The following is a 25795-nucleotide window of genomic DNA, read 5'->3' as shown; positions in this document are numbered from 1 at the left end:
ATATATGTAAAGAATTCTATTGGAGGTAAGGCTTCTCCTATCAAAATGTCAGCAAAAACCACAGAATGAAAATAATTGAATATACATTTTTTGTTTTTTGTTTTTTTGAGACAAGATCACACCCTGTCACCCAGGCTAGAGTGTAGTGCTGTGATCTCGGCTCAGGCTCACTGCAACTACCACCTCCTGGGCTCAAGTAATCCTCTCACCTCTGCCTCCCAAGTAGCTGGGACTACAGGCACATGCCACCATGCCTGGCTAATTTTTATATTTTTTGTAGAGGCATGGTTTCCCCATGTTGCCCAGGCTGGTCTTGAACTCCAGAGCTCAAGCGATCTGCCCACCTCAGCCTCCCAAAGTGCTTGAATATAAGTTTTGCATCTGCCATGTTTTATTTTAAGCTAATAAAATTGACCTTTTAGCAAAAAGATTTTATTTCATATACACAGATGTATCTGATTTAATACATTTAAGAACACATTTAAAATGCATTTTGTCTTCTAGATGTATGTCACTATGGACATACATAGTGGCTTCTTTATTATGCATTAGTTTATTCATTCACTTATTCATTCATTTGTTTGAAAAATCATCTGCAAACGTGAAAATATCTATGACTTAGCTGAGTCTGACTGAGGTAGCACAGTGCTAGGTACTTGAGATATATACAGAAAAAGACCAGTTCCCTGTTTTAAAAGAACTTGCAATAGATTGGGAAAACAAAGCTGATCATTCATTTTTTCATTCATTCTTTCAGCAAGTATTTATTGTGTGCATATGATGCGCCAGACACTGTGCCAATCCGGGAAACAAGACACTCAGTGCATTGGACATGCTTCCTGATTTCAAATAATTTCATTATTTAGAGGACTGAAATTAATTAGCTGAGCCATAAAGTGGGGTGACTCTAAAATACTTTCATTAACGCACATAAATATTTATTCTTATACAAACAAGTTCATTTTATGAATGTTTGGACAATCATACCTGGTATTCTGGCTTTCATAAGCAATCTAACATAAGTTCCTCTCCACATGGCTTGAATTTTAATTGCTGCTGCTACTTCCTCAGGAGAATACTCTTTATCACTTGTGGGCATACAATATTTAACGTCCAGCCATTCCACTGGAAAGGGAAAAACAAACTTTGAACTGAAAGTTATATTTAATCCCTTCCCCAAGTTTCAACGCCTTTAGCTGCCAAAGCCCTCCAACATATAAAATTCTACATTGCAAGAGTTAGCATCATATTTAATATCGCCGGCTCTAGGTGGTTCTTGTTAGAATGTAAATATTTTGCAGGAGGGAAAACACACAAAATAGGGACATCTTGGTGAACGACTATTGATTTCTGTGTGAATATAGCCAGAGATTTCTCTCAAAAATAAAAGACATGTTAAAATGATGGGAGCAGAGCGTGGGAAGAAGAGAGAAAAGTAGGGTTACTTGGGTCAGAGGATCTTGCCAGAATTCTTCAAATCAAACCATGTAGATTAGTGACTTCCATATTTTTAAGGTTAGGAGTAAATAAAACAGGGAAATTCTCCCCTGTAAAACACTTCCCTAGAAGTGTATGTGGTGGGGATGAGGAGTAGGGGATCCCCAGCAGGTCCTTGGAGCCCCTTGAGCTCTTAGAACATTGCTTGAACTCCATGACAGTCCACAAACACATTTCTCAAATTATTTACCTTACTTAAAACTAGGAATTCCTTGATTAAATATATACAATTAACGGATACCTAAAGAAACCTCTTCCAAGGAGGAATTGAGTAACTCCAAGTCCAAAACCATAGCCCGAAATGCAAATTTGAAGTTTGGAGGAGGTTTTGTTATTTGAACTTTTTTCATTAAACGCCATAAGGAAAGATGAAAAACCTGAAACAGATAAAGTACATTAATTTTTTTTATAGCAAGAAAATACCATCATCTGGCCAGAAAAGCTCTAAAAAAACTTTTAGATACTCTAAAAATAAAAAATAAAAACCATTTCTCAGATATACACACAACCTAACAGAAGATTCTTTGAAGTCTCACTCGCCCAGTAAGAGACCAAAATTATCATTTGATTATTTCTAATTTAATAAAATGTAATCACTACAGCAATGTTTATAACATAGACTCAATTAAAATACAATATTAAACTGGTAGAGGAGGTAAAGAACAAGGTAAAAAAAAGTAGCATTATCCTTGTGCTTAAGCAAGTTACATAGCTTATTTTATTGATTCTAAGATGCCATCCATTGTAAGACACACTATTATTTCATATGCTACATAAAATGAAAATATGTTTCTTAGAGTTTTTTTAGTCACTTAGTAGTACTAACCTCATTATGAAAAAACCTCTTTTAGACTTATTTAGACAAAATTTTTTCATCATATGTCACATAGTTGTGTAATTATCAAAGTATAAGATGGAGATTTTTATTTTTTATTTTTATTTTTTTACCAAAGTAGCTTCCTTTTGCATAAGTGATTCATTCACCAAGATCCCTTACATATTAAATCAGGGCCAGCTACATTGGGCTCATGCGGAGTAATCTTGGTAGCACGAAATGGTGAACCAACCACCTGGGCTCTCTTTCATCCAGGCTCAGTCATCTAATCTATCAGCAGCAGAAACTGACTCTGGTCTTTGATATGGTATCATCCCCTGAGAAGTCTGGCCAGTTACTTGGGGGCAAGTTGCTTTCAGTGGACTAGACGTCCATTAGGTGGGTCACTGATTCCTTACAAGAATTGACTCCTGCCTCAGCTATGAGTTTGCTTTCTGTGTCCTTGGTACCTTGGCCAGCATCATTATCCAAGAGGTTATAGAAAATCTGGTTTACAAACATGGGATTCAGCTAACATACCCGTGGATCAAGAGTTGCATTATAGAGTAAAGATTTAATCATTGGGAATAGTCTGGAATATGTTGGTCCTAACATATACCATACACAGAATTGATAAAATTCCTGGTAGATTGCAATGACACATAGAAGGCTCAGTTAAAAAGCCAGCCTGGAGATGTCACTTGAAGTACGTACATATGGAACCAAAGACCAATATCTGGTGCTGTATCCACATAGTTAAAACACACAGGCCTGAGATTCAAAAGTTGCAAGTAAGATTGGCCTCTCTCCCCATCATCTGACGTGACCCATTTGCAGACTCTGTGCCCAATTCCCCCACAATAACCGGTTTGCTAGATTTCAGAACACATTTCTTGAGGGAAGGAAACAAGGGGTAATTCCACCAGGGAATATGGTATTATTTATTATAAAACTAAACTATGACATATGTGTGGTTGCTTTGGGCCTCTCATCTTGGTGGAGAAGCAGAAAAAAAGGAGTTAATATAACAGGATAGGAGAATTCACATTGATTATCATGAGGTATTAGGGTTTCTGCTACATTGAGGGAGCAGGGAGAATTTGGTCTGAAATTTGCTGGGACACTTCTTGATGCTTCCATAGTAAATGAGTAATTGCAGCAACCATGGCCTGGCTACAGTAAGGTAGCCAAGATCCTGCACCCATCAGGATGGAGAATCTGGATCACGCACCAGGTAAACAACTAGAAGAACTGGCTGCAAGACAAGGCAATCTAGAATGGGAGGTAGAGGAGAGAGCTGTTGAATACTGATTGTGGCCTCAAGGCTGGTGGTAGCTGTAGAGACTACAGCTTTTCTTGTCATATGGTGATTTAATTATTTATTTGTTTAATTTTAGACCTTGTGACCAGCTACCAACTTGAAGAATGGATGAGAGTTTACTTAAGGGTGGGGGCACTATCAGACTTGTTCTACGGGTGAATTATGGCAAATATTTCTTGTATATTACTCTCATGCTGTAGGTGAGTAGTTCTCAACTGGAGTTGATCTGCCCCTCAGGCAGCATTGCCAAATTAAATACATTACACTGTAAGGGGAAGTACAAATTAAAAAATAAGAGGCTTAATCACTCCCTGTGAAAAATAAGGAAAGAGGTTGCTCCCCCCACATCCTTTGCCTTAGAGCATTTACATTTAGGACACTTGTAATGATAAGTTCTCTCTCTCTCTTCCTCTCTCTCTCTTTCTCTCTTTCTCTCTCTCTCTCTCTCGGAAATGTATGTAAATCTTATTTGTTTGTTTGTTTATTTATTTATTTATTTTTGAGATGGAGTTTTGCTCCTGTTGCCCAAGCTGGAGTGCAGTGGTGCAATCTCGCTTACTGCAACCTCTGCCTCCCAGGTTCAAGTAATTCTCCTGCCTCTATCTCCCAAGCAGCTGGGATTACAGGCGCCCACCAGCACACCATGCCTGGCTAATTTTTCTATTTTTAGTAGAGATGGAGTTTCACCACGTTGGCCAGTAAATCTTTCTAAAAAGCTAAATAAACCTCTTGCCCATTTAACAGCCCAGGAACGTTTTTCTCCAGGACCTGAGAACCATTTCTTTGAAACGTTAATCATCATGGAAGATAGCACCCATATTTTATTTCCCAGTTTCTTTGGGAGAGTAGGAGACTACCATTGGTAGGTACCTTGCTGATACGAAGGTGTTACAAGTGTATTTTTCTTTTAGATAAAGCTAATTACCTAACACAGATGGTCATCCCCATACCAAGTGAATTTGGGATGAACTATGTTGTGTGGCAAGAGGTGCTATGGAGTCTTTTTCCTGGAGGACTACATATTGTTTATCTTGACAGTACGTGTGAAATGGGCTGTATCTGCTTGGGGTAAGATTTTTTTGTTTGTTTTTGTCTTTGCAATCTCTTAGCAGATTGCCTGTGATGTGCACCACCTTCTGGCTTAAACTTCATTCAACAATAAATTGTTTTCCTTCTCTTCTGCCTTGTGAACACATCATCTAGGTTGGGAGATTTTATTTCTAATTATATTTCCTCAAGAACCCCAAACACCCAGTCAACTTTGAATAATGGATAAAATACATTTTATATAAGTCATTATGTAAGTAATTTTATAAGTATACTAGGACCGTAGTATATTTCTGTCCTAAATATTGCACATATGGTTTGTTTACACACAAAATAGAATTTAACTGGGTGTCCTCTATTTGTATTTGCTAAATCTGGCAATGCTACCCCTCCCTGCAGAGGTATCTGGCAATGTCTGAAGTCTTTTTCGTTATCACAACTGGAGTCTACTGGTGTTTAAAGGGTGTAGACCAGAGATGCTATTAAACATTCTACAGGGCATTACAAACGAACTGCAGAAATACAAAAAATCATAAGAATCTACTATGTAAAATTATATGCCAACAAGTTGGATAACCCAGAAGTAAAGGACAAATTCCTAGACATGTACAGGTAATATTAAATTAGTAATAACAAGTATTTCATGTTGGCCAGGTGCAATGCTCATGCCTCTAACCCCAGAACTTTAAGCCAGGAGGGTTGCTTGAAGCCAGGAGTTTAAGACCAGTGTAGGCAATATAGTGAGACTGCCCCCCACCCCAAATTTTTTTGTTTGTTTTTAATTAGCCAGGTGTGGTGGTCCATGCCTATAGTCCTATCTACTTGGGAGGGTAAGACACGAGGATCACTTGAGCCCAGGAGTTCAAGGCTGCAATAAGCTATGATCATGCTTCTGCAAGCCAACCTGGGTGTCAGAGCAAAATCCCATCTCTTGAAAAAAGAGAAAGTATCCCATCAAATAAAAGTGCATGACCTAATGGCTTTACTGCTGAATTTTACAAAACATTTAAAGAAGAACTTATACAAATCCTTTTAAATCTCTTCCAAAAAAAATTGAAGAAAGCAAATAATAATTATTTGACCCAAATTGTCAATAGTGTGAGGGTTAAAAAGCCAGACCTAAGCCCACCTGGTTTTAGTGCAGCTGCAGTGGATGGGTCCATATGTGCCTTGTGAAGGGGTTACCAGAAAGTCTCTTTGCTTCACTACCTCAAGGCTTCCTGTGAAGCCAGAATGCTACTCAGCCTGGCAGAGGCATACGTTGTAAGTGTGAGGAAGTCAAAGCCCTCGAGAGCAGCCACCTAACAGTGGGGAAAAGAGTTGGTGGAGAAGCACCATCATCTTGCCCTCCTTGAGTGGGAACTTTTAAAGGGATGTCCCACATATTTCCTCAGGACACCCTGCACAGCTGATTCCCAGTAAGCCACAGCAGTAATTGTCATATCCTTTAACCAATTTCTTTCTCTTTCTCATTTCATTCTTTTTACTCCCTCATTTCTGCTTTCTGAAATCACTTCCCAAATATACTATCTCCATCCAAAATATTTTCTCTGGCTCTGATTTGAGAGGTAACCTAATGGGAGATATACCATTTTGAAAAGAAAGTTTCCTCTTCTGAACATCGTATCCCAAACAAGCTTACCCTGAAGTGCTGTGCAGTTAGTTCTTTATCATGGAAGGGGACAGGGTAGTGAGCTGTTTGCAGATCCTTCAAAGCTGCAGAGAGTTTACCCTTATCTTTGAAATTAGCAATCACGTTTCCAATAGCTTTCATAATCAACAGAGACTGTTCCGTAAATCGGCAGCTCTCCTGTGAAGACAAAGCATGGCAACCATCCTCACTCATCCTTAAGTGTCATCTAGTTTATACAAATTAATTTCTGTTAAAACATGAAACCTCTGCTATATGGCTGATTCAATAATTCTTTATAGAGGATTTGATATCAAGGCAGTTTTACTAAATTTTGCAGTCTCAGAGATAAAAAACAAGGAATGCAATTCCTACCTGAGTGGGAATCTGTAGGAGGAATATTCACCCCACATTGGGGATCACGTAAAATTTCCCCACCATATTAATAACCAGACCTAGTTCTGAGGACATTTAGGATTAGTCTGACAAAAAACTGTGTGGAGTTTGAGGACTGACAGAGATTTCAGGGAGAAAGCCAGAAAGATAAAAAAGACAAGAGGGTGACCTAGCATGGGCTGGTGGCTCTCTCCTGCTATCAACTGTTAAAAAAAATCATAAAGCAAGAAGGAGACAGGAATTTCAGGAAGTAACTAATTTTTAAAAATCAGAGAAAACTGTGAGGTGTTTGGAGCTGTTGTGGTTGGTGTATGGTGGGTGGTCCTGGAGTTGCCTGGCAGCAGCATGAAAAAAGTAAAATTGGAAAAACATAACAAAACAAAACAACTTTTTCCCCTTAGAGGGCACCATGGTGCAATCATGATTCCCGACTCTGTCCTGAAATTTTGAGGAATGGCCCAGCAAGTGCACCTGAAGCACAGATGCCTTGCTAGGGTGAGAAACTGATGGAAGCAGATGCAACTGACTCGTTACTGGAACACATTGACTTAGAATCCTCACAAAGCCTACAGATAGCTTCATCTCAGTGGTGTTTCTCCCTAAGGTGAAACCATGACCAGAAAAGTTCTCTGGTCAAATATTAGATAGGGATCAATTATGGTTCTAAGTAGCGTTAGTCTCTCTGCCCTTGGGTCATTGTATTCTCTTTGGCTTCTTGGACTTGATCTCCAACAATCTTTTCAACATCAGGAAGTGATATCTCCAGGGAAATGTGAGCTCACAGACCAAAATAAATAAACACCCGGGGAGATAAATTATCTAAAGGAAGACAACAAACTGACAATGTATACCATATAAAGCAGAATTATTTTCTTAAAAAGACCATTTGAAATAAGCAAGATAAACATAGTTAGGGAAATAAGTGACATTTGTGTCTAAGTGAACTTGCTTAGCTGTGTGATCTTGCTGTGGCTGTTGAGCAAGACAGAAAGAGAACTGCTGAGAGATGGCACAGCAAACAGAGGAGGCAGCCCTGGGAACTCTTGCACAGCCACTGCTCAGACAAGGAAGAATGCATGAGTGTGACGTGTGGGAGCCATCTGCTTGCCATGAATTTTTGATGGCTGGCTTAGAGAATCCCATCAATACAAGGTTGTGCTATTTGGAATTGTTTTTTGTTTGTTTCTTTTTTCTTTTTTTTTTTTTGGTAGGAAAGAGTTAGAGCTGAGGAAGCATCAGGAATTATGCAGTGGGAAGGCCGTCTGCAAATATTCTCCCAAATGCACGTGCACAAAGGGCATCGAAAACCAAGGGAAGATTTCAGGGGGCATTCTGGTCCCATTGACCTCATCTCTTCTTTCAGACCCCGTCAGAACAGAGGAGCAAGAGAAACCAAGGAGAAGAGACCAAGAAGAGTGAGAGGAGACGAAGGTGAAGAGACAGAACCTTGTGAGCTACTCCTTCCCTGCTAAATCCCAGAGACACATGCTCCAAATTCCTTAGGCAAAGGAAGAAATGAAAGGAGAGAAAGAGACCAAAATTTTAAACTGTATTAAAAAGGACTGCACTGATCTTTTGTATCCCAAAGAACCAATGATGCCACGGGATCTTACTAAGATATTAACAGATATGAAAAGAGATTCAATAGAGTAGAGGTGAGAGCAGTTGTTGGAGAAAAGTATACATATTTCACTTGTATACCTACAGGGTTCAGACTTCATTATAGACTTCATGGTTGCATGTGGGGATTTCTTGCAGAGTATACTTAATAGTTTTAAAAGGTAAAAAATGAATAAGTTGAATATAAAATAAAAATGTGTTTAGTTCAAAATCTTTGAAAATAAAGCACAGAAAAATTGCAGTTGTGGCTGGGCACAGTGGCTCATGCCTGTGATCCCAGCACTTTGGGAGGCTGAGGTGGGCAGATTACGAAGTCAGGAGTTTGAGACTAGCCTGGCCAACATAGTGAAACCCCGTCTCTATTAAAAATACAACAAAATGTGTAGGGTATGGTGGTGCACACCTGTAATCCCAGCTACTTGGGAGGCTGAGGCAAGGAGAATTGCTTGAACCTGGAAGGCAGAGGTTGCAGTGAGCCAAGATCATGCCATGGCAACAGTGTGCACTCCAGCCCTGGCAACAGTGTGAGACTCCATCTCTAAATAAATAAATAAATAACTTGCTATTGCAAAAATACTTACTGGTTCAAAGTTGGGCAGCACGACATGTTCATCCCCAACGACAAATGAGACCATGCTGTAGATGTGTATGGAGTGTCCTACTGGGGAGTATGCGTTGAAGAGTAGCATGTGTCTCCTAAAGAGAAGGGATGCTGGATGAGAACCGAGTGCTTCCTGGGTGGTGGCATTTGACCTGTGAGTTGCTTGTTCACACTTTGGAACTCAAATGAAGTCAAAGGTTAGTGAAGAGTTCAATTTTTAACACAGATGAGATAAGGATCTCTGAATTTGCACTCTATAAGAACCCTACGGGATCATGAAATCTACACTTATTATGTAGGATAAAAATAGTTAGGCTAAATGCCAAACTTCTTTCCAGTACATGCTGGAGTGACCTCCCACACACTGCAGTCATGGTGTGAAGACTAGTCTTGATTTCTCCCTAACAACAAGAAAAACTCATGCGGGTATAGGGCTGTGCAGGCTTCATAGTCTTTTTCTCACAAATGCATCATTTCATATATGTTAATCGTGTCTCCTCTACCAGGTTGTCGTATTGTGAGAGCAGGGATATTCACGGTCCTCCAGTTATTGAGCATTTAGAGCAGCAGTCCCCAATCTTTTTGGCACCAAGGACTGGTTTCACAGAAGACAATATTTCCATGGACTTGGTTTGGGGATGGTTTCAGGATGAAACTGTTCCACCTCAGATCATCAGGCATTAGATTCTTATAAGGAGTGTCCAACCTGGATCCCTTGCATGTGCAGTTCACAATAGGATTCCCGCTCCTATGAGAATCCAATGCTGCTGCTGATCTGACAGGAGGCAGAGCTCAGACACCGCTCACCTCCTGCTGTGTGGCCCAGTTCCTAACAGGCCTCAGACCAGGACCAGTCCATGGCCCTGGCATTGGGGACTGCAGATTTAGAGCATCTTCAAAACATACATGCTGATGGTTTAGATTCTGTGGGGGAAAAAGCGGATATAAGAAGATTCTTTATTAAATTCCTTGTCCTTGATTGTCTCAATGCATAAGCACTCAGACAGAGTAATTTGATTTGCTGGAGTATAAAGGGGAGATGTGAGAAATGTCAAAGTTTCAAAATGTAGTATTTTCTAGCAGTACTAGATGCTTGACACAATTATTTTAGCATTTGTTGCTGAGACTTTGCTTTTTGCATTAGAGCCATAGCTTTTCATTGATCACATAAAATTAGCATGATTGATCTTCGGAAAAAAGTAAAAGCTAGTGAAAATGTTTATTTCAAAGCCTAGTGAAAGTATTTCTTTCATCTGAAATTTGAGGTAATATTTTGAATTTTATTCATCAAAATAAAAAACTTTTCCATCATATGTGTTTTCTTTAAAATTGAAACTAATGTGTTTAACCAGCTTTATCTGAATTAAAAGTAATATCTAACAAAAATAAGCCACAGGAAAATCTAGATTGGTAGGGGAAAATGCATATTTCTCAATTTGCGTTTAAATAAAATCAAGGTTTTTGCTAAGTATTATAATATTGGTGAGAAAACTTATAAGAAATATTTGAGAAAATCCATAATAAAGTGTTATAAATGTTATGTGTATAATATTTATAAATTAATTTTAGAAAATGCTGGATTAAACAAGCTTAAGCAGTATTGTTGACTAAATATATTCCCAGAATCTTTGACAATTATGAATCTCTCAAAGGGGTATTGTACAGTATTTTTCAATGTAGTTTTTTTGGAATTATTTTTCTCAAGAATAATAATGATGGACCTATGCCTTGAGAAATTGCTTTAAGAAACAATGTCTTGGAGTCCATATTGTTTACTTCTTTAGTAACCAACAATTTGCAAGCCTTCAAACAATTTTTATTATGGGTAAAATGAAGTCACTTCATACCCAACAGGCAGACGAACCACTGTAGCCTTGGTAGCATATGTGTGAATCTTCAGAACAAGACTGCCTGGTTTCAGGGATTTCCAAGAAAACGTTTCAGCTGTGAGAAGTCCAGGCTCTATGGGAGGACTGTCTTTTGTTAAGGCTTTAAGATAAGTAAAAAGGTATTGAAGTTTGATTGTGAAAGTGTAGTTGGCATTCACTAGTACTATTTTTTTAATTAAGTAACAACATAAATAACAATAATCAAGCATTAGAAATATTACTAAAATGTTCATAAAACATTAGAAATTACTCCAGGTAAATTACTAGAAATAACACTTAGGTCTTCTTCCCTGTTCAATATTCTTCCTCATAACAATCCTCTCAAGTGAAGAGACCAGGAATAGGAAAATTAGAATCAGGAGGACATTTTTCACTGTAGCATAGCATCGCGTTTATTATCTCTATGGTAATAACTACAATATCCTTCTAGATGCAATTTTAAAGGAATTAAACATATTACATCTTGAAAAATAAGAGATTTCTCTAAAATAGTGTAAAAAATAAGTCCAAATATCCCACTGTTTATCAAAAACGATTATTTATTTTTTAAAGATGGATTCTCACTCTGTCACCCAAGCTGAAGTGCAGTGGTGCGATCTCGGTTTACTGCAACCTCCACCTCCTGGGTTCAAGCAATTCTCCTGCTTCAGTCTCTGGAGTACCTGGGATTACAGGCACCTGACACCATCCCTGGCTAATTTTTGTATTTTTAGTAGAGACAGGGTTTCGCCATGTTGGCCCAGGCTGGTCTTGGACTCCTGACCTCAGGTGATCTGCCCGCCTCAGCCTCCCAAAGTGCTGGGATTACAGGAGTGAGCCACCATGCCCAACCTATTTATCAAAATTTTTACCTTTGATTCAGTCTTTGACATTATGTAGAAATAGCAAGCAATTAACAAAGTTTAAATTTAATATCAAGTTTTTCGTTAAAAATGGATAAATAATATGGGCTAATTGTTCATCAATGACTGAGGGCAAAATACTCCCCCCTCTATTTCCAGAAAACACTGGAGTTGAGGATATAAGGTCACAACATTACCTGAAATGCCTTCATGCCTATAGAATTTAAATGTTCTGGGACATGGTGTGGCTTCAGAGCTTTTGGTTTGGTAGATGCACTAAACTTAGATCACTGTATTTTGGAAAGTTTATTATACAACAAGTATTTTCTAGCCACCTGCTCTATGTTAGACACCATTCAAAATATTGATGATACTTCAGTTTAAAAAAAATCCCTGCCCTACATGTTGACAAAATATTCAGTATTAAGCATTTGGGAAATACTTACTGTACATTTACAGAGCCATGTACTGTTAATTTGGGCTAAAGAAAAATTCTTTAACAAAACAGGCCAAAGAATAAAAGAACGAAGTTTCCTGAGTGTGTGCCTGTGTGTGCATGTGTATGCAAGGGTATGGCTTTGCAGAGGAGCAGAGATTGTCTATCCATTAGAACAGAAGGAAGGTGGCCCAGATTCTGAGAGAGTTCATTGTGGGAAAAGGAGGTAGAAATTCTGAAAGCAGAAATCATTTCTGATTTCTTCTGTCTCTTTAGTGAGATCAGCAGCAAGGTCATCATCTGAACATGAGTGAGAGTAACAGTAGGTGTTGAAGATTTGAAGAGAGAGAGAATGTTTGAGGGTTTGCAATAGGTCATCTACAGGAATAAATAAGAGTGGGAGAATAAATGAACGAGAGAAGTACTGGCAGTGCCTAAGGCCTTGTTGAGATTTGTGCTCCTCAAATTTAAGCAGGGCTAGCCAGTTTGTTTTTCTCCCCTGCAATCACATTCAGCTGCTCTCTTGAAACTGTGGGTTGGATATGCATCAAGTTTAACCAATAGTGAAGTTTTTCCAGGAAAGTAAGATGAGGGGGTAAAAAGAGCAAATGTGTGGAGGCTATCTCTGTGATGGACAGAGAAAAAAGTGGCAGGGTAGATAGTAATGAAGGTCCCAATGGCTTCCAAAATTGTAGGAGTGGGAGTTCTGTAGAGTGAACTCTAGAGAGTCAAGCAGTGAGCGGGGAGTGGGGTGCTTGAAATTGAGATGATTGAGATGATGCACAAATTGGTAAACTTAAAAGTCTACAAGGTAACCATGAAAGTAGGGTACCAAGGTGGGATAGAGGAAAAGATTGTTGGAATGTCAAATCAAAGAAAAATAGTTTGTTTTTCAATAGATCTTGAAATAATTAAGAATGATGGCATTTATAGGTCAACAACTACAACAATAACAGATTGAGTAAGTACACCAAAAAGGTGAACAGATTAGTACAACCAGAAGAGGTGCGGGTGGCAGCAGTGAGCATAATCCCTGGTGTCTGTGGAGTAAGAGCATCAGAGGAGGTGGTGTGGGTGGTCCTATGGGACTCTGGAGAAACTCCGGAAAGGGAGGAAGTTCCTCCATCCATGGTCTTCTAAAAATCTTTTTAAAAGTTTTTTATTTTTTTTTGAGAGAGAGTTTCGCTCTTGTTGCCAAGGTTGGAGTGCAATGGTGTGATCTCGGCTCACTACAAACTCCGCCTCACGGGTTCGAGTGATTCTCCTGCCTCAGCCTCCTGAATAGCTGGGATTACAGGCGTGTGCCATCACGCCCGGCTAATTTTGGTATTTTTAGTAGAGACGAGGTTTCACCACGTTTGCCAGGCTGGCCTAGGACTCCTGACTTTAGGTGATCCACCCACCTCAGCCTCTCAAAGTGCTGGGATTACAGGTGTGAGCCACCATGCCCAGCCTCTAAAAATCTTATTATTGCATGTTTCCCTAACCTGAACATGATCTGGGCTTTAAGGCTATCATTTTCTCAGAGCCCTCTTACCTCCATACTCCCCCCAGCGTACCAATGCAGAAAAGCAAACCAGTAGTTCAATAGGTTTTAGACTATCTACAAATAGATAGTAGGACACTCGTTCTTCTGAGAACTGCAAGAAATTAGACCAGTTGTCATACTTAATATCAGTTCATCAATGCTATTATTTTCACTTTTAATGAAAACATAGTATAACATCTAAGATTTACAGGAAACTTACTGTGTTTTAGGCACCATAATAAATACTTTATGAATCTAATTATATGAAGAAAACTATACTAGGTGAATGTTGGCAACCGTCTGTGGAAACCGGGTCTGCAGCAGCTGTGTTAGACTAGCCACCATATCAGAGAGAGGCAGAGCTCTCCTCTATGAGGAAAGAAAAGGGATATGCTTGTTCCAGAAATGAGAAAAACAGGCTGAGCCCAGGGCAGAGTAATACTCAAGCATGGGTCTTTGATGGGCAGGAAGGCCATAGAGTAAGTAACTTTGGCAGAGAATGGGAATGGCCAATTGGAAGTCTTATTTTACAGGGTGGTACGTGAAATAAGCTCTCTCTTCCTTCTTTCCACGGGAGCTTCAGATACATACCTGCCGTGGTTTGGCTCTGTGTTTCCACCCGAATCTCCTGTCAGATTGTAATCCCCACATGTTGAAGGAGGGGCCTGGTGGGAGGTGACTGAATCATGGGAGCAGACTTGTCCCTTGCTTTTCTAGTCATGGAGTTCTCAGGAGATCTGGTTGTTTGAAAGTGTGTGGCACTTTCCCCTTTGCTGTCTCTCTCTCTCTCTCTCCTGTTCTGCCATGGTAAGACGTGTTTGCTTCCCCATAGCCTTCCACCATGACTGTAAATTTCCTGAGGCCTCCCAGCCATGCTTTCTGTACAGCCTGTGGAACTATGAGTCAATTAAACCTCTTTTCTACATAAATTACCCAGTCTCAGGTAGTTCTTTGTAACAGTGTGAGAATGGCCTAACTCAATACCCATTGCTTGCTGATACAGCAGGCTGTGGGGTTTTGTTTTGGAGATGGAATAAAGTGCTTAGTAAAATCAAAACTTTCCTTAAAGGATAGTTACATAAACATACATGTATATAATTTTGGTTCATCCTATATGGGTACTATTAATGTACCTAATTATACATTAACAGTACTTAATAATAATTAATATAAATAATTAGATACATTAATGTATCTAATTACACAGAAAGGGTAAGCTATTTACCAAAGGTCACAGAGTTTGTAGTAGCAAAGATGAGAGAAAAAAGTAGGTAGAGCCATCTGCCTGACTCTAAGGCTGGTACTCTTGACTAATGCATTATTACTGCCTTTCAAGTTCTCAGTGCTTCAACATAATTGTGAGGGATGGCACACGGTAAATGTGTTCAATTAACTGAATTGAATTATACTATACTTTAAAAGTTTTCCACATTATTCTACCACAATATTAAAAAAACAGTTAATATATGAAAAACAAATATGTAGCAATGCTATGAAAAAGGAAGCCTTGTTATTTACTCAAGTATAACAAAGATTGCTAGAAATGCTTGATACAATGCAATCATGACTTAAATGATTAGTCCTCCCCCTATTTTCCATTTGTTTTCATTTGATACTTTATTTTATTTGCTTCCTGTCAGCTGTGACATGATGATATAGAGAGTTGTTTCAAATATTCACTATCTGAAAATATGAAGGGCCCTTGGACTTGTGAGCCTGGCATGCATACCTGAGGAGGAGTTTCTGCCCAGAGCTCATTTTCTGTCATTTTCAAGGGTCTGAGAATTGAGGGGTGGGGTGTTCCTGAAGGCCACAAAGGGCCTCTGCCCTGGTGCCAGCACATGGCACCTTTGAAATGACCCTGCTCTAACCTCACACTGAGCACCAAGGGAACATCTGTGGATTGTGCTGAGGACAGGCCTCGGGCTCTGTGTCTCCAACTCAGCAGGCCACTAAGGTCTGGAGTGTCTGGCCTCAGACCACAGCTGATCCTTCCTTTCAGGCCATACTAAATGCCATTAAGATTATATTCCAGTGCCTTCCAAGAAAGTTATTTTCTCACACCATTAATTTAAAAAAAAATCAAGGAAATAAAAGGAATGTCATAATTTTATTTCACCAAGCTGAGACTTTTAAAACAAAAAAAAATTTTGTGCTTATCATCACTTCATAAGATCAGAATAAAGAACAGTTGACCACTTCACATACACTTTTAAATTAGGATGCTTATGTGTACCAAAAGCTTCTATGCAACTGTCTTTAGTAAATGGCAGCCAGCATTTATTATCACTTACTAATAGGCATTCGTTTAAGTGTTTTACATATGTTATTTCACATTTGATCTGCTTCATTTTCCTTAGATGTAAAATGATGGTAATAGTATCTCTTTCACAGGGTTTGCTATGAGGAGTGAATGCAATAAAGAACCTAAGGGCCTGCAACATCTATAAACCATTGCCATTTTATCACTGGCAATAGTTTAAATACGGAAATATGCCTAAACTCTAAACTGTACATTATGCTGATATCATACTCTGGGTTCAACTATTTCTAATTAATTGCTGTGTTATCTCTATAAACTCAAAGTATTCCTCTAGGTGTTTTCACATACTCCAGGACTAGGTGAAGGATTTCTTTCCCCCAGTCACTATTCTTATTTCCAGAGTAGGCAGCCAGCAACAAAGCAGCTCTTGAGGTCTGCTCAAAAGATTTTCTCTGCCTGTTTTCATCTGTTACAAGGGCAATGGAAAAGTTTCAAGGACTCTCTACTTCCCTCAACTCTGCGTACTGCTCATGGAGGTGTGGGATTATCATTAGGGGCTTGGGTGGCCTTGTCCTACGACAGGACAACATGTAAATGTTAGTACAGTTTAGTTTCCCAGAATATGTGTCATAGTTTTTCTTAAAATTCTGCTCAATATGTGGTTTGTTAATTACCTTAATCGACAATTTTTAAATTGAGTTCCTACCTCATGACAGGAATGTTCTTATAAGTGGTAAACAAAAGGATACCGCTCTTCTAAAGATGCTAACAGTAAGTAGGGGGAAGAACGGGCATAGGGAAGCAATCAGAAAGTTGGGAGGGTGGGAGGCAAATGCCAGGCAAACATAGAGCATACAGAGGACATGAAGCTAAGCCTCTTTTCTTTTTCTTTCTATTTTTTTGTTTTGAGATAGAATCTCACTCTGTTGCCCAGGCTGGGGTGCAGTGGCGCAATCTTGGCTCACTGCAACCTCCACCTCCCAGGTTCAAGCAATTCTCCTGCCTCAGCCTCCTGAGTAGCTGAGATTACAGGCGCATGTCAGCACACCTGGCTAATTTTTGTATTTTTAGTAGAGATGGGGTTTCACCATGTTGGTCAGGCTGGTGAAGCTGAGACTCTTAACACAGACTCCATGGCTAGGGAAGGGAAGCCTCACAGTGTCAAGGGCATGTATGCTATTCTGAAGGATTTCTAGGCATTAGCTGAACAACAGCAATGAGGATAACAGGGATGAAAGGGTAGAAACTCCAGGCAGCGGGATGATATGGGGGAAAAAATTGCAGGCATAATGGTGGAGTGTCCTTATGTTTTAGGAAACATACACTATTCAGTAAATACTAATTGAAACCAAATCTAGTGAATTTATTTGTGCATATCCTTCATTTTTTCATAAATCAAATTTTTCTTAATGTGAATTTGTATAATAATTCAGGCCAGGATTCAACATAGTCAGATGGATCACATTCGTGGTTATGAGCTAGTGGAATTTTGCTTATTGCTTGGATAAGGATTAGCGAAAGACTCTAAAAATTAAATTTAAAAAATATAATTATGTTACAAGATTAGAAATGTTTTGAGAAATTTGAAGATGTTTTCTACTGGTGCAATTCTACCAAAAATTTAAAGAGAATAGAAGAGATTCTAACATATTTACCTTAAATTCTGATTTTTGAAAGTTAAGGCAATATGAACTTGGCTTGTGGAAAATATATATATTTCTGAAAGAAAGACATTTTTAACAGGTTATTGTCATTATAGGCAAAGACTAGTACTACATGTTAAGTTTCTTATAATCAAATTATTGTAGGAAGAAAGTTAAAAAATAACAACAGTATTGGGTCAGTTGCCCTAAAGGGACAAGAATGATTCTAGTGAATAAGATTTCTTCATTTTAATTAAGAAACAAGCCTTTGAGGAGAAGCTGAAACTGGCCTAAGATTGGTTTGGCTATTAATGTGTTATATGGATAATTAATATATTTATTTTCCATTTTATAAATTTTATGTGATATTATACCAACACCAGGCTGTTATTGGCTTATTATGGATGATGCTAAGAATTAATAGGTTATATAACCACTATATTAAATATGCAAAAATCAATCTTAATGTGACTTTGTATACTAATGCAGCTCAGGGTTTAACCACTACGACATAGATTGATCCCATTGGGATACTTACTGAAAGCATACACAGAAATCTTCAAAGTCTAACCATATTTCTTTAGAAACACTATTATTTGTTGTTGGAAGTTCTTCCTGTGACTTTTCCTGTGTTGCTGTGGTCTGGCTGACTATATCTCTTTCCAAGTTTAATCTCTCACTCTGATGGGCATCACCCAATCCAAAGTCTGTTTGTTCATCGGTGCCTAGAAGACATACATGTCAAACACATCTTATATTGTTAAATAACAAGTTATTGAAATATGTAAGATGATAAAGGGAAACTTAAATATCAAAGTCTATTTTGGGGAAAATATTTATGAGATAATCCAGGCTTCATACATTTATCGAGGTCCACACAGGGACACATTTCATACACATAGGAGAATTTAATCATAATTTCTATGCATATTAGGGTGTTCAAAAATTTCAAAATTACTTTGACAAATTTGTTCACAGATTCTTTAGAGATTGTGAAGTTACAACACAAATTCGCTAGATTTTTTACTGAAAATCTACTATAGATGGACATATTCTTATAGGAGGGGGTGGCTGAGACAACAGAAAGGGAAATAAAAACTTGAAAGATCTAGTGTAACAAATGTGTTTCAGTAACACATTTAATCACTCCCCACAGTCAGTGGTTCTAGAGCCTTATTTTATATTTACCAAGTAATGTGGCATACCATTTTTTCTTTCTTTTTTTTTTTTTTTTTTTGAGACGGAGTCCAGGCTGGAGTGCAGTGGCACGTTCTCGGCTCACTGCAACCTCTCACACCCTGGTTCAAGCGATTCTCCTGCCTCAGCCTCCCGAGTAGCTGGGGTTACAGGCACACACCACCATGTCCAGCTAATTTTTATATTTTTAGTAGAGACAGTGTTTCACCATGTTGGCCAGGATGGTCTCGATCTCCTGACCTTGTGATCTGTCCGCCTCAGCCTCCCAAAGTGCTGAGATTACAGGCGTGAACCACTGCACCTGGCCGGCATAGCATTCTTATAGACTTCTGGATCCAAAATTATATATATAATTTTGAATTCAAGTCTTGGACAAGTCTTTTATTTAGGAACTAAGGAATTTGCAGTGGTTTCAGTGTTTTGATCACAGGGTGCAGCATTAAAACACACGAACTTTATTTGTGAGTCTTTAATCAGATTCTCTTTTATTTTTAGCTTCAATCTGACAATTGAAATTATCTTTTTTTAAAGCCCAGAGCAGACTAGACTCAGCAAATCAAAGGAGACACTGAAGAAAGTCTGCTGAGAGCCAGAAGGGAAGCTGTCAAGAAGCAGAGATGCCCCTCTGTATCTTGATGTACATTGAAAAAAGTCACAGGAAAATTATTAATTTACCTTTTCCAAGTATAACTTGTGAAGCAGTATTTCCCTATGAATTAAAAGAAACACATTTTGAAACCATTTTGAATTCAACAAAACATTACAGCTATCCAAAGCACCAAAGTTACTAAAAGAGCTAATATAGTTTTTTTAAACCTTGAAGAAATAGGTTTTTGTGAAAATTTACTAAAACCTACCAAAAAAATTTGTTTTTAACTTTAAATGTCAAAGGACATGTATGGAATTAAATAACTGACTATTTAAGCTTGTCACATTAAGACACAGAATATGTTAATTTATTAAATGATTGAATCTTGTAACAAGAGTTAAAACAGTAATATCCCTAAGTAGACATAATACTTGGCACAAGGTACCTGCTATTAATATCGATGAATTAATAAGATTATGACTGAAAGTAATGTACAGAACCTAAAAAGGCTGATTTCAATTATAAAAATGGCTCCTGAAAATTTTGACGAGGAATTTAAGTTGAATTCATGTGTATAAATTTTGTTTTAATTAATATCAAATAATTGTTTTCTGGAACACAAAAATTAATATAAAAAGTAAAATGGTATAAATTCATACAGGCTAATTACAGATAATGTCAACAATATTTTAAAAATTATGTAAAGTGGATGGAAGAGATAGCAGAGTAGAGATAGTTAAATATTAAGTGCAAAGCAAAGTCTATCCATGCCTTAGGACCTCAGAAGCAATTAGCAAGTATCTGAGGAGGAGAGAATGAGATATGGGCTGAAAACACCAACATGGGTTGAATGTCTATACCAGGATTTCCACTTCTTCTCCCTAATCTTTCTGGTTCAGCATCCAGCCTTCTTCTGCCTAAACAGCAGACTTGAAATTGCTTCAAGTGGAGAAATTAAAGGAGAAGTTTCTTAATCTGAACTCACAGATAATCTGGAAGTAGAAGAGTCTACTGTACAGACAACAGAGGAATTAAGTCAAAGTCCACAAGCTAAGTGCTGAGATTCTCAGCTTCTCTGTGCTGCTCGACCTTCATGGATGGACAAGTATATACCATTCCCTGTGATCAACCTTAGAGGACCATTAACTGGAGCAACTCACCAGAGTCGGGGGAAGAAAAAACAAGATGCATATTGGGAGCCAGCCCCATCTCCAAATAAAACTCACTCATCCTCAATTATCCTAAGTTAGAGACAACAGTTGATAAGCTCTGGCCATGCCATTGAGCTGCTTCTAATCAGCAACTCTTTGGTGCCTTAAATTTCTTAAATATATAGGTACAACAAAGTACTGGCAAACAATTGAGGAGAGATTCTTATATGAAAGAAAGAAGCTAACAATTTTGGGTGGCAAGTTTCATAGAAAACAGAAACAATATTATGAGGAGCAATTTTTAAAAGATTAGTAATATTGGAAAAATAAGAGAATACTCATCAATCAAATAAGAAACGTCTACAAAAAACAATAACGAACAAGAGAGAGCTCTTAGAAACTAAAAAATAGAATAAGTGGAATAAACAATACAAGCTTTAGGCACTGAAGCGGATACAGACAGAGACAAACTATAAAACTCTTAGAAGAAAACATAGAAGGAAGCTTCATGACACTGGATTTGGCAATTATTTCTTAGATATGACTCCAAAAGCACAGGCAACAAAAGTAAAAAATAGGTAAGTTGAGCATCAAAATAAAAAAAAAAGAAAACTTCTGCACATCAAAGGACACAATCAACAGAGTGAGAATGCAACCTACAGACTGGGAGAAAATATTTGCAAATTATATGTCTGATAAGGCGAAAATACAAGAATATACATAAAATTTCTAAAAAGAACAAAAACAACAAAATAACCCAAACAATGCAATTAAAAAATGGGCAAAGAATTTGAATAGACCCTTCTAAGAAGACATACAAATGGCCAACAGCACATGAAAATATTCTCAATATCATGAATCATTAGAGAAATACAAACCAAAATTACAATGAGACACCATTTCACGCCCATTAGGGTGGCTACCATAAACAATACACACAGAAAATAATAAATGTTGGTAAGGATGTAGAGAAATTTGAGAGGCACTGTTGAGAATGTAAAATGGTGTGGTCACTATGGAAAACAGTGTAGTGGTTCCTCAAATGATTACCATATCCAGCAATTCCACTCTTAGGTATATTCCCAAAAGCATTGAAAGCAGTCTCAAGGAGATAGGTGTACGCCCAAATTCATAGTAGCATTACTCATGATATCTAAAACGTTGATGCAACCCAATATCTATTGATGAATGACTGGATAAACAGAATGTGACATACATATACAATGGAGTATCATTCAGTCTTCAACAGGGAAGAAATCTTGACACACGTACAAACATGGGTGAAACCTGAGAACATTAACATTATGCCAAATGAAATAAGTCAATCACAAAAACAGAAATACTTTATTATTCCACTTATGTGAAGTATCCAGAATAGTCAAAGTTATAGGAACAGAAAGTGGAATGGTGGTTTTCATGGGCTGGGGGGAGGGGAGAATCAGAAGCTTTTAAATGCATATAGAGTTTTACTTTTGCAAGATGAAAAGAATTCTGGAGATTGGTCGTACAATAGTGAAAATGTATTCAATACCACTGAACTGCACACTTAAAAATGGTTAAGATGGCAAATGTGTGTATTTTACTACAACTAAATAATTTTAAAATATTTAAAATAAGGATAAATATAATAAAATAAATGAGAAAAAAATAAAGTACATTAGAGAATAAATTGCGAGAAAGGTAGTGTAATAGAAGATCCACAAAGCAGAGAAAATGAGAAGAGAAAATTATTGAGGAAGTGGTATAAGAAAATTCTCCAGAACTAAATAATTTGACTTCAGGTTGAAGTGGTTTGTGGAGTATGCAGCACAATTCATGTAAAAAAAAAAAAAAAAGACCCAGGGCCAGGCATGATGGCTCATGCCTGTAATCTCAGCACTTTGGGAGGCTGAGGTTTCAGTGAGCCAAGATTACGCCACTGCACTCCAGCCTGGGCAACAGAGTGAGACTCTGTCTCAAACAAAACAAAACAAAATCCATACCAAGGCCACTGATAGTGAAATTTCATAATGCTAAGAATGGAAAGAAGGTCCTAAAAGAGTCACATATAAAAGATCAAGAATCAGAATATCAGAATGTCATTTTTTTTTTTTTTTTGACAGGATCTGGCTCTGTTGCCCAAGCTGGAGTTCAGTAGCATGATCTTATTTCCCTCCAACTTCAAACTCCTGGGTTCAAGCCATCCTGCTGCCTCAGCCTCCCACATAGCTGGGACAACAGGCATGCACCGCCATGCCTGACTAATGTTTGTGGGGTTTTTGTTGTTGTTATTTGTTTGTCTGTTTGTTTTTGTAGAGATGGGGTTTCACTGTCTTGCGCAGGCTGCCTCAAACTCCTGAGCTAAAGCAATCCACCCGCCTCGGCCTACCAACATGCTGGGATTACAGGTGTGAGCCACCATGCCCAGCCCAGAATGTCATCCTAAATCAAGAGCGATGCTTAAAATTAGAAGACAAGGGATTAAATAAGACGTTTAAAATTTTGAGGAAATGACTTCCAAATTGGAATTTTATATGCTGCCAAAATATAAATTAGGTGAGAGAATGGAATGTAGGCATCTTCAAGCATGCAAGTGCTCATAAATTTTACTTCCTGTACATCTTTTCTTAGGAAGTATTGGAAGATGTGCTACACTAAAATTAGGGTTTAAACCATGAAAGAATAGAGACCAAAAATAGGAAGTCCATCAGAGGAGAGAGACAAAAGTAAGTCTAAAGGTACCAGGAACAAAGTTCTCTCAGTTTGCACTGAAGCAAGACAGCAAAGGAGTGCACGGGGTGGTTTCAAAAAAAAAAAAAGAACTGGCATTTATAAAATATTTGATGTATTTGACTATGTAGAAAATAATGGATAGAGAGGTTATAATTTTTGTAGTGTTTAGAAAGACCTACTAATGCTTCATATAGTAAAGTGAGCAAAGGAAAAAGTGCAGTAATTTGTTTGTATAAAACCTTGTGTAAGAAATGTTACCATATTTGCTTCAGCAGTAATAATCCTTACAAAACAGGAATGTTGATTCAACCAAAATTATGAAATGACAAAATCTTGAAGACAGGGGAAAGTGTAGATATGGGATAGTAAGTGAGTTCAGGTGTGCTAAATCTTTATCTCCCATAACAGGAAGTCAAGAGATAACATCTAAATTAACAGATCAAGATATAATAGCATGTAGTCATTCAACAAATATGTCATGGTGTTTGCTATATGCTAGGCATTTTCACAGGTGCTGAGGGAGAAACAAAATGTAATAAAATAAATATCTCTGCCCTCAAGAAGCCTACTATTTAGAATTATGGAGATATATATCAGAAGAAACAGTTAAATAAAAGTGGGTGACTCTGGAGAAGACTGAAAAATGAGGAGGTGTAGGGCATGCCAGCTATTTTTTATGATTATCTTCTGGATAATCTTTGTCTCTTTAAACTAATACAATCAATAATTTAAATTAAAAAAAACCTTCAAAAAATGTTGACAGATATTCATTTTCCTCAATCACCTATTAATCTCTGCTTTCTAATTAACACTAATAGATTTGTTCATCTGTATGTGCTGATGTGCCCTCCAAAGTATCTTATACCATCACATAAACTACCACATTCAACAAATAAAAGCCAAACCAATTAAAGAGGAGTTTTTCAAAGTTCCATTATGATTTGGAACATCAGTTTATGGATACCTTCCATCTCTAAGAATCTATTGTTATAATTTAGAACTACATTTTCAAGCATTATCATATTGCAATGGCTCGAAATTTTATTATAACATTTGAAAGTTGCATAAGAATTCCTCTAAAGACAATTGTGTATCTATATTGGAAAATATAAAATTGGTCTCATCATTTTATATCATACACAAAAATCAGTTTCCAATTAATCAGATTTTATAAAAGTAAAACTATAACATTTTAGAAGATGATTAGAAAAATAGTTTTATGACCTAAGAATAGGGCAAATTTCTTAAACCAGATACAGAAATCTCAATCATATATAATCACAATATGATTTTATATATATATGTAATATGATTATATATGATTGAGATTTCTGTATCTGGCTTAAGGAACCAGATTTATATATGAATATATAAATAAATTCAACCACATTAAAAATAAAAAAATTGTTTATACAAACACACAATATTCAGGAGCTCTTAGCAGTCATATGGCAGAACAAGACTTTCCTGTATTTGCCTCCCGCAAAAACATCAATTTGAAAAATAATCCACATAAGAAAATATCTTCATAAGAGCTAAAGAAACTTGGTGAAAGGTTATAGCAACTGAATGTAGCACAGAAATAAGACACATTGAAGGAAGGTAGGAAGGACAGTTTTGCATTACACACATCACTCCCAATCTCAGGCAAAGAGAGATACCCTCTACTTGGGAAAAGGAAAAGGAAGTAAGGACTGAAGTTTGCCTTGGACCTAAACACAGGCTGGACCAGTAAAGCAGTAAAGTAGATCCCTACCAGGCCTAGGGTCCAGGCCCACCCAATAGACCCTGGTGGCTGGCTGGCCCCCATAAACTGAGGCCCCAGGCCCACCCTTGCAGAAGCTGCTACTCTAGGTCTATGCCAGCATCAGTCTAGCCTCTGTGGAACCAGATTTCAGACTTGTTTCCAAGGACACACATTCTAGACCCAATCCTGCAGATGCAAGTGCCAGGGTTGCCCACCTGCTGATCTAGGCACTAGACCAGCCTGTTCAAGGAATACAGTAACAAACCTGCCTGTGGGCAACCTGCCAGGAATCTCTAGATGATCTGACTGGTGAAGGGCTTTCCCAGACATGGCCAGTCTGCAAATATTAGAATAATTTACTACTCTTAAATTTACAGACACCAACCCATGGTTACAAGGATCAAGAACAGTGATGGAAACATGACCCCACCAAAAGAACAAAATAAAGCACCCAAAGCCAGCTCTAATGAAATAGAGATTTATAATCTGCCTGACAAAGAATGTGAAATGATTGTTTTAAGGAAACTCAGTGAACTTCGAAAATAGCAAAACACAATTAAGTGCTATCTGGAAAACAATGAACAACTAAGACAAGAAATTTAACAAAGAGGTTGGAATTATTTTAATAAACAGAAATTCTAGAGGTGAAAATTACAATGAAGGAAATGAAATTATAAAAATGCAAGAGAAGGTCGACAGCAGAATTAATCAAGCAGACAAGCAAAAGAAAGAAACTGTGAAATTGAAGACAGGCTATTGGAAAATATGCACTCAAAGGAGGAAAAAAGAAAAGGAATGAAAAAGGACTACGTGGTTTACGGGGCAGTATCAAAAGAGCAAATATTTGAGTGATAGGAGTTCACAAAAGACAA

At 37.7% G+C, this 25795-nt stretch overlaps 1 protein-coding gene across 8 annotated transcripts in view; it reads right to left on the bottom strand.

The window, feature by feature from the left end:
- ADGB (androglobin) overlaps positions 1-25795 on the bottom strand; it is a 183430-nt gene that overhangs the window by 64230 nt on the left and 93405 nt on the right. For all 8 annotated transcript variants that reach the window (XM_063631697.1, XM_055266654.2, XM_063631728.1 and 5 more), the window contains exons 14-22: positions 19400-19433; positions 18066-18252; positions 17540-17603; positions 13631-13733; positions 10774-10915; positions 8907-9021; positions 6322-6489; positions 1739-1874; positions 988-1125 (exon numbers count right to left, since the gene is read on the bottom strand). In XM_063631697.1, coding sequence (XP_063487767.1) covers positions 988-1125; positions 1739-1874; positions 6322-6489; positions 8907-9021; positions 10774-10915; positions 13631-13733; positions 17540-17603; positions 18066-18252; positions 19400-19433 — 1087 coding nt within the window. The remainder of the gene's footprint in view (positions 1-987; positions 1126-1738; positions 1875-6321; positions 6490-8906; positions 9022-10773; positions 10916-13630; positions 13734-17539; positions 17604-18065; positions 18253-19399; positions 19434-25795) is intronic.

Source organism: Symphalangus syndactylus, chromosome 2 (assembly GCF_028878055.3).
Source record: "Symphalangus syndactylus isolate Jambi chromosome 2, NHGRI_mSymSyn1-v2.1_pri, whole genome shotgun sequence".
Taxonomy (NCBI): Eukaryota; Metazoa; Chordata; class Mammalia; order Primates; family Hylobatidae; genus Symphalangus; species Symphalangus syndactylus.
The sequence above is the reverse complement of the archived record's forward strand: the minus strand, read 5'-3'. Positions and strand labels throughout refer to the sequence as shown.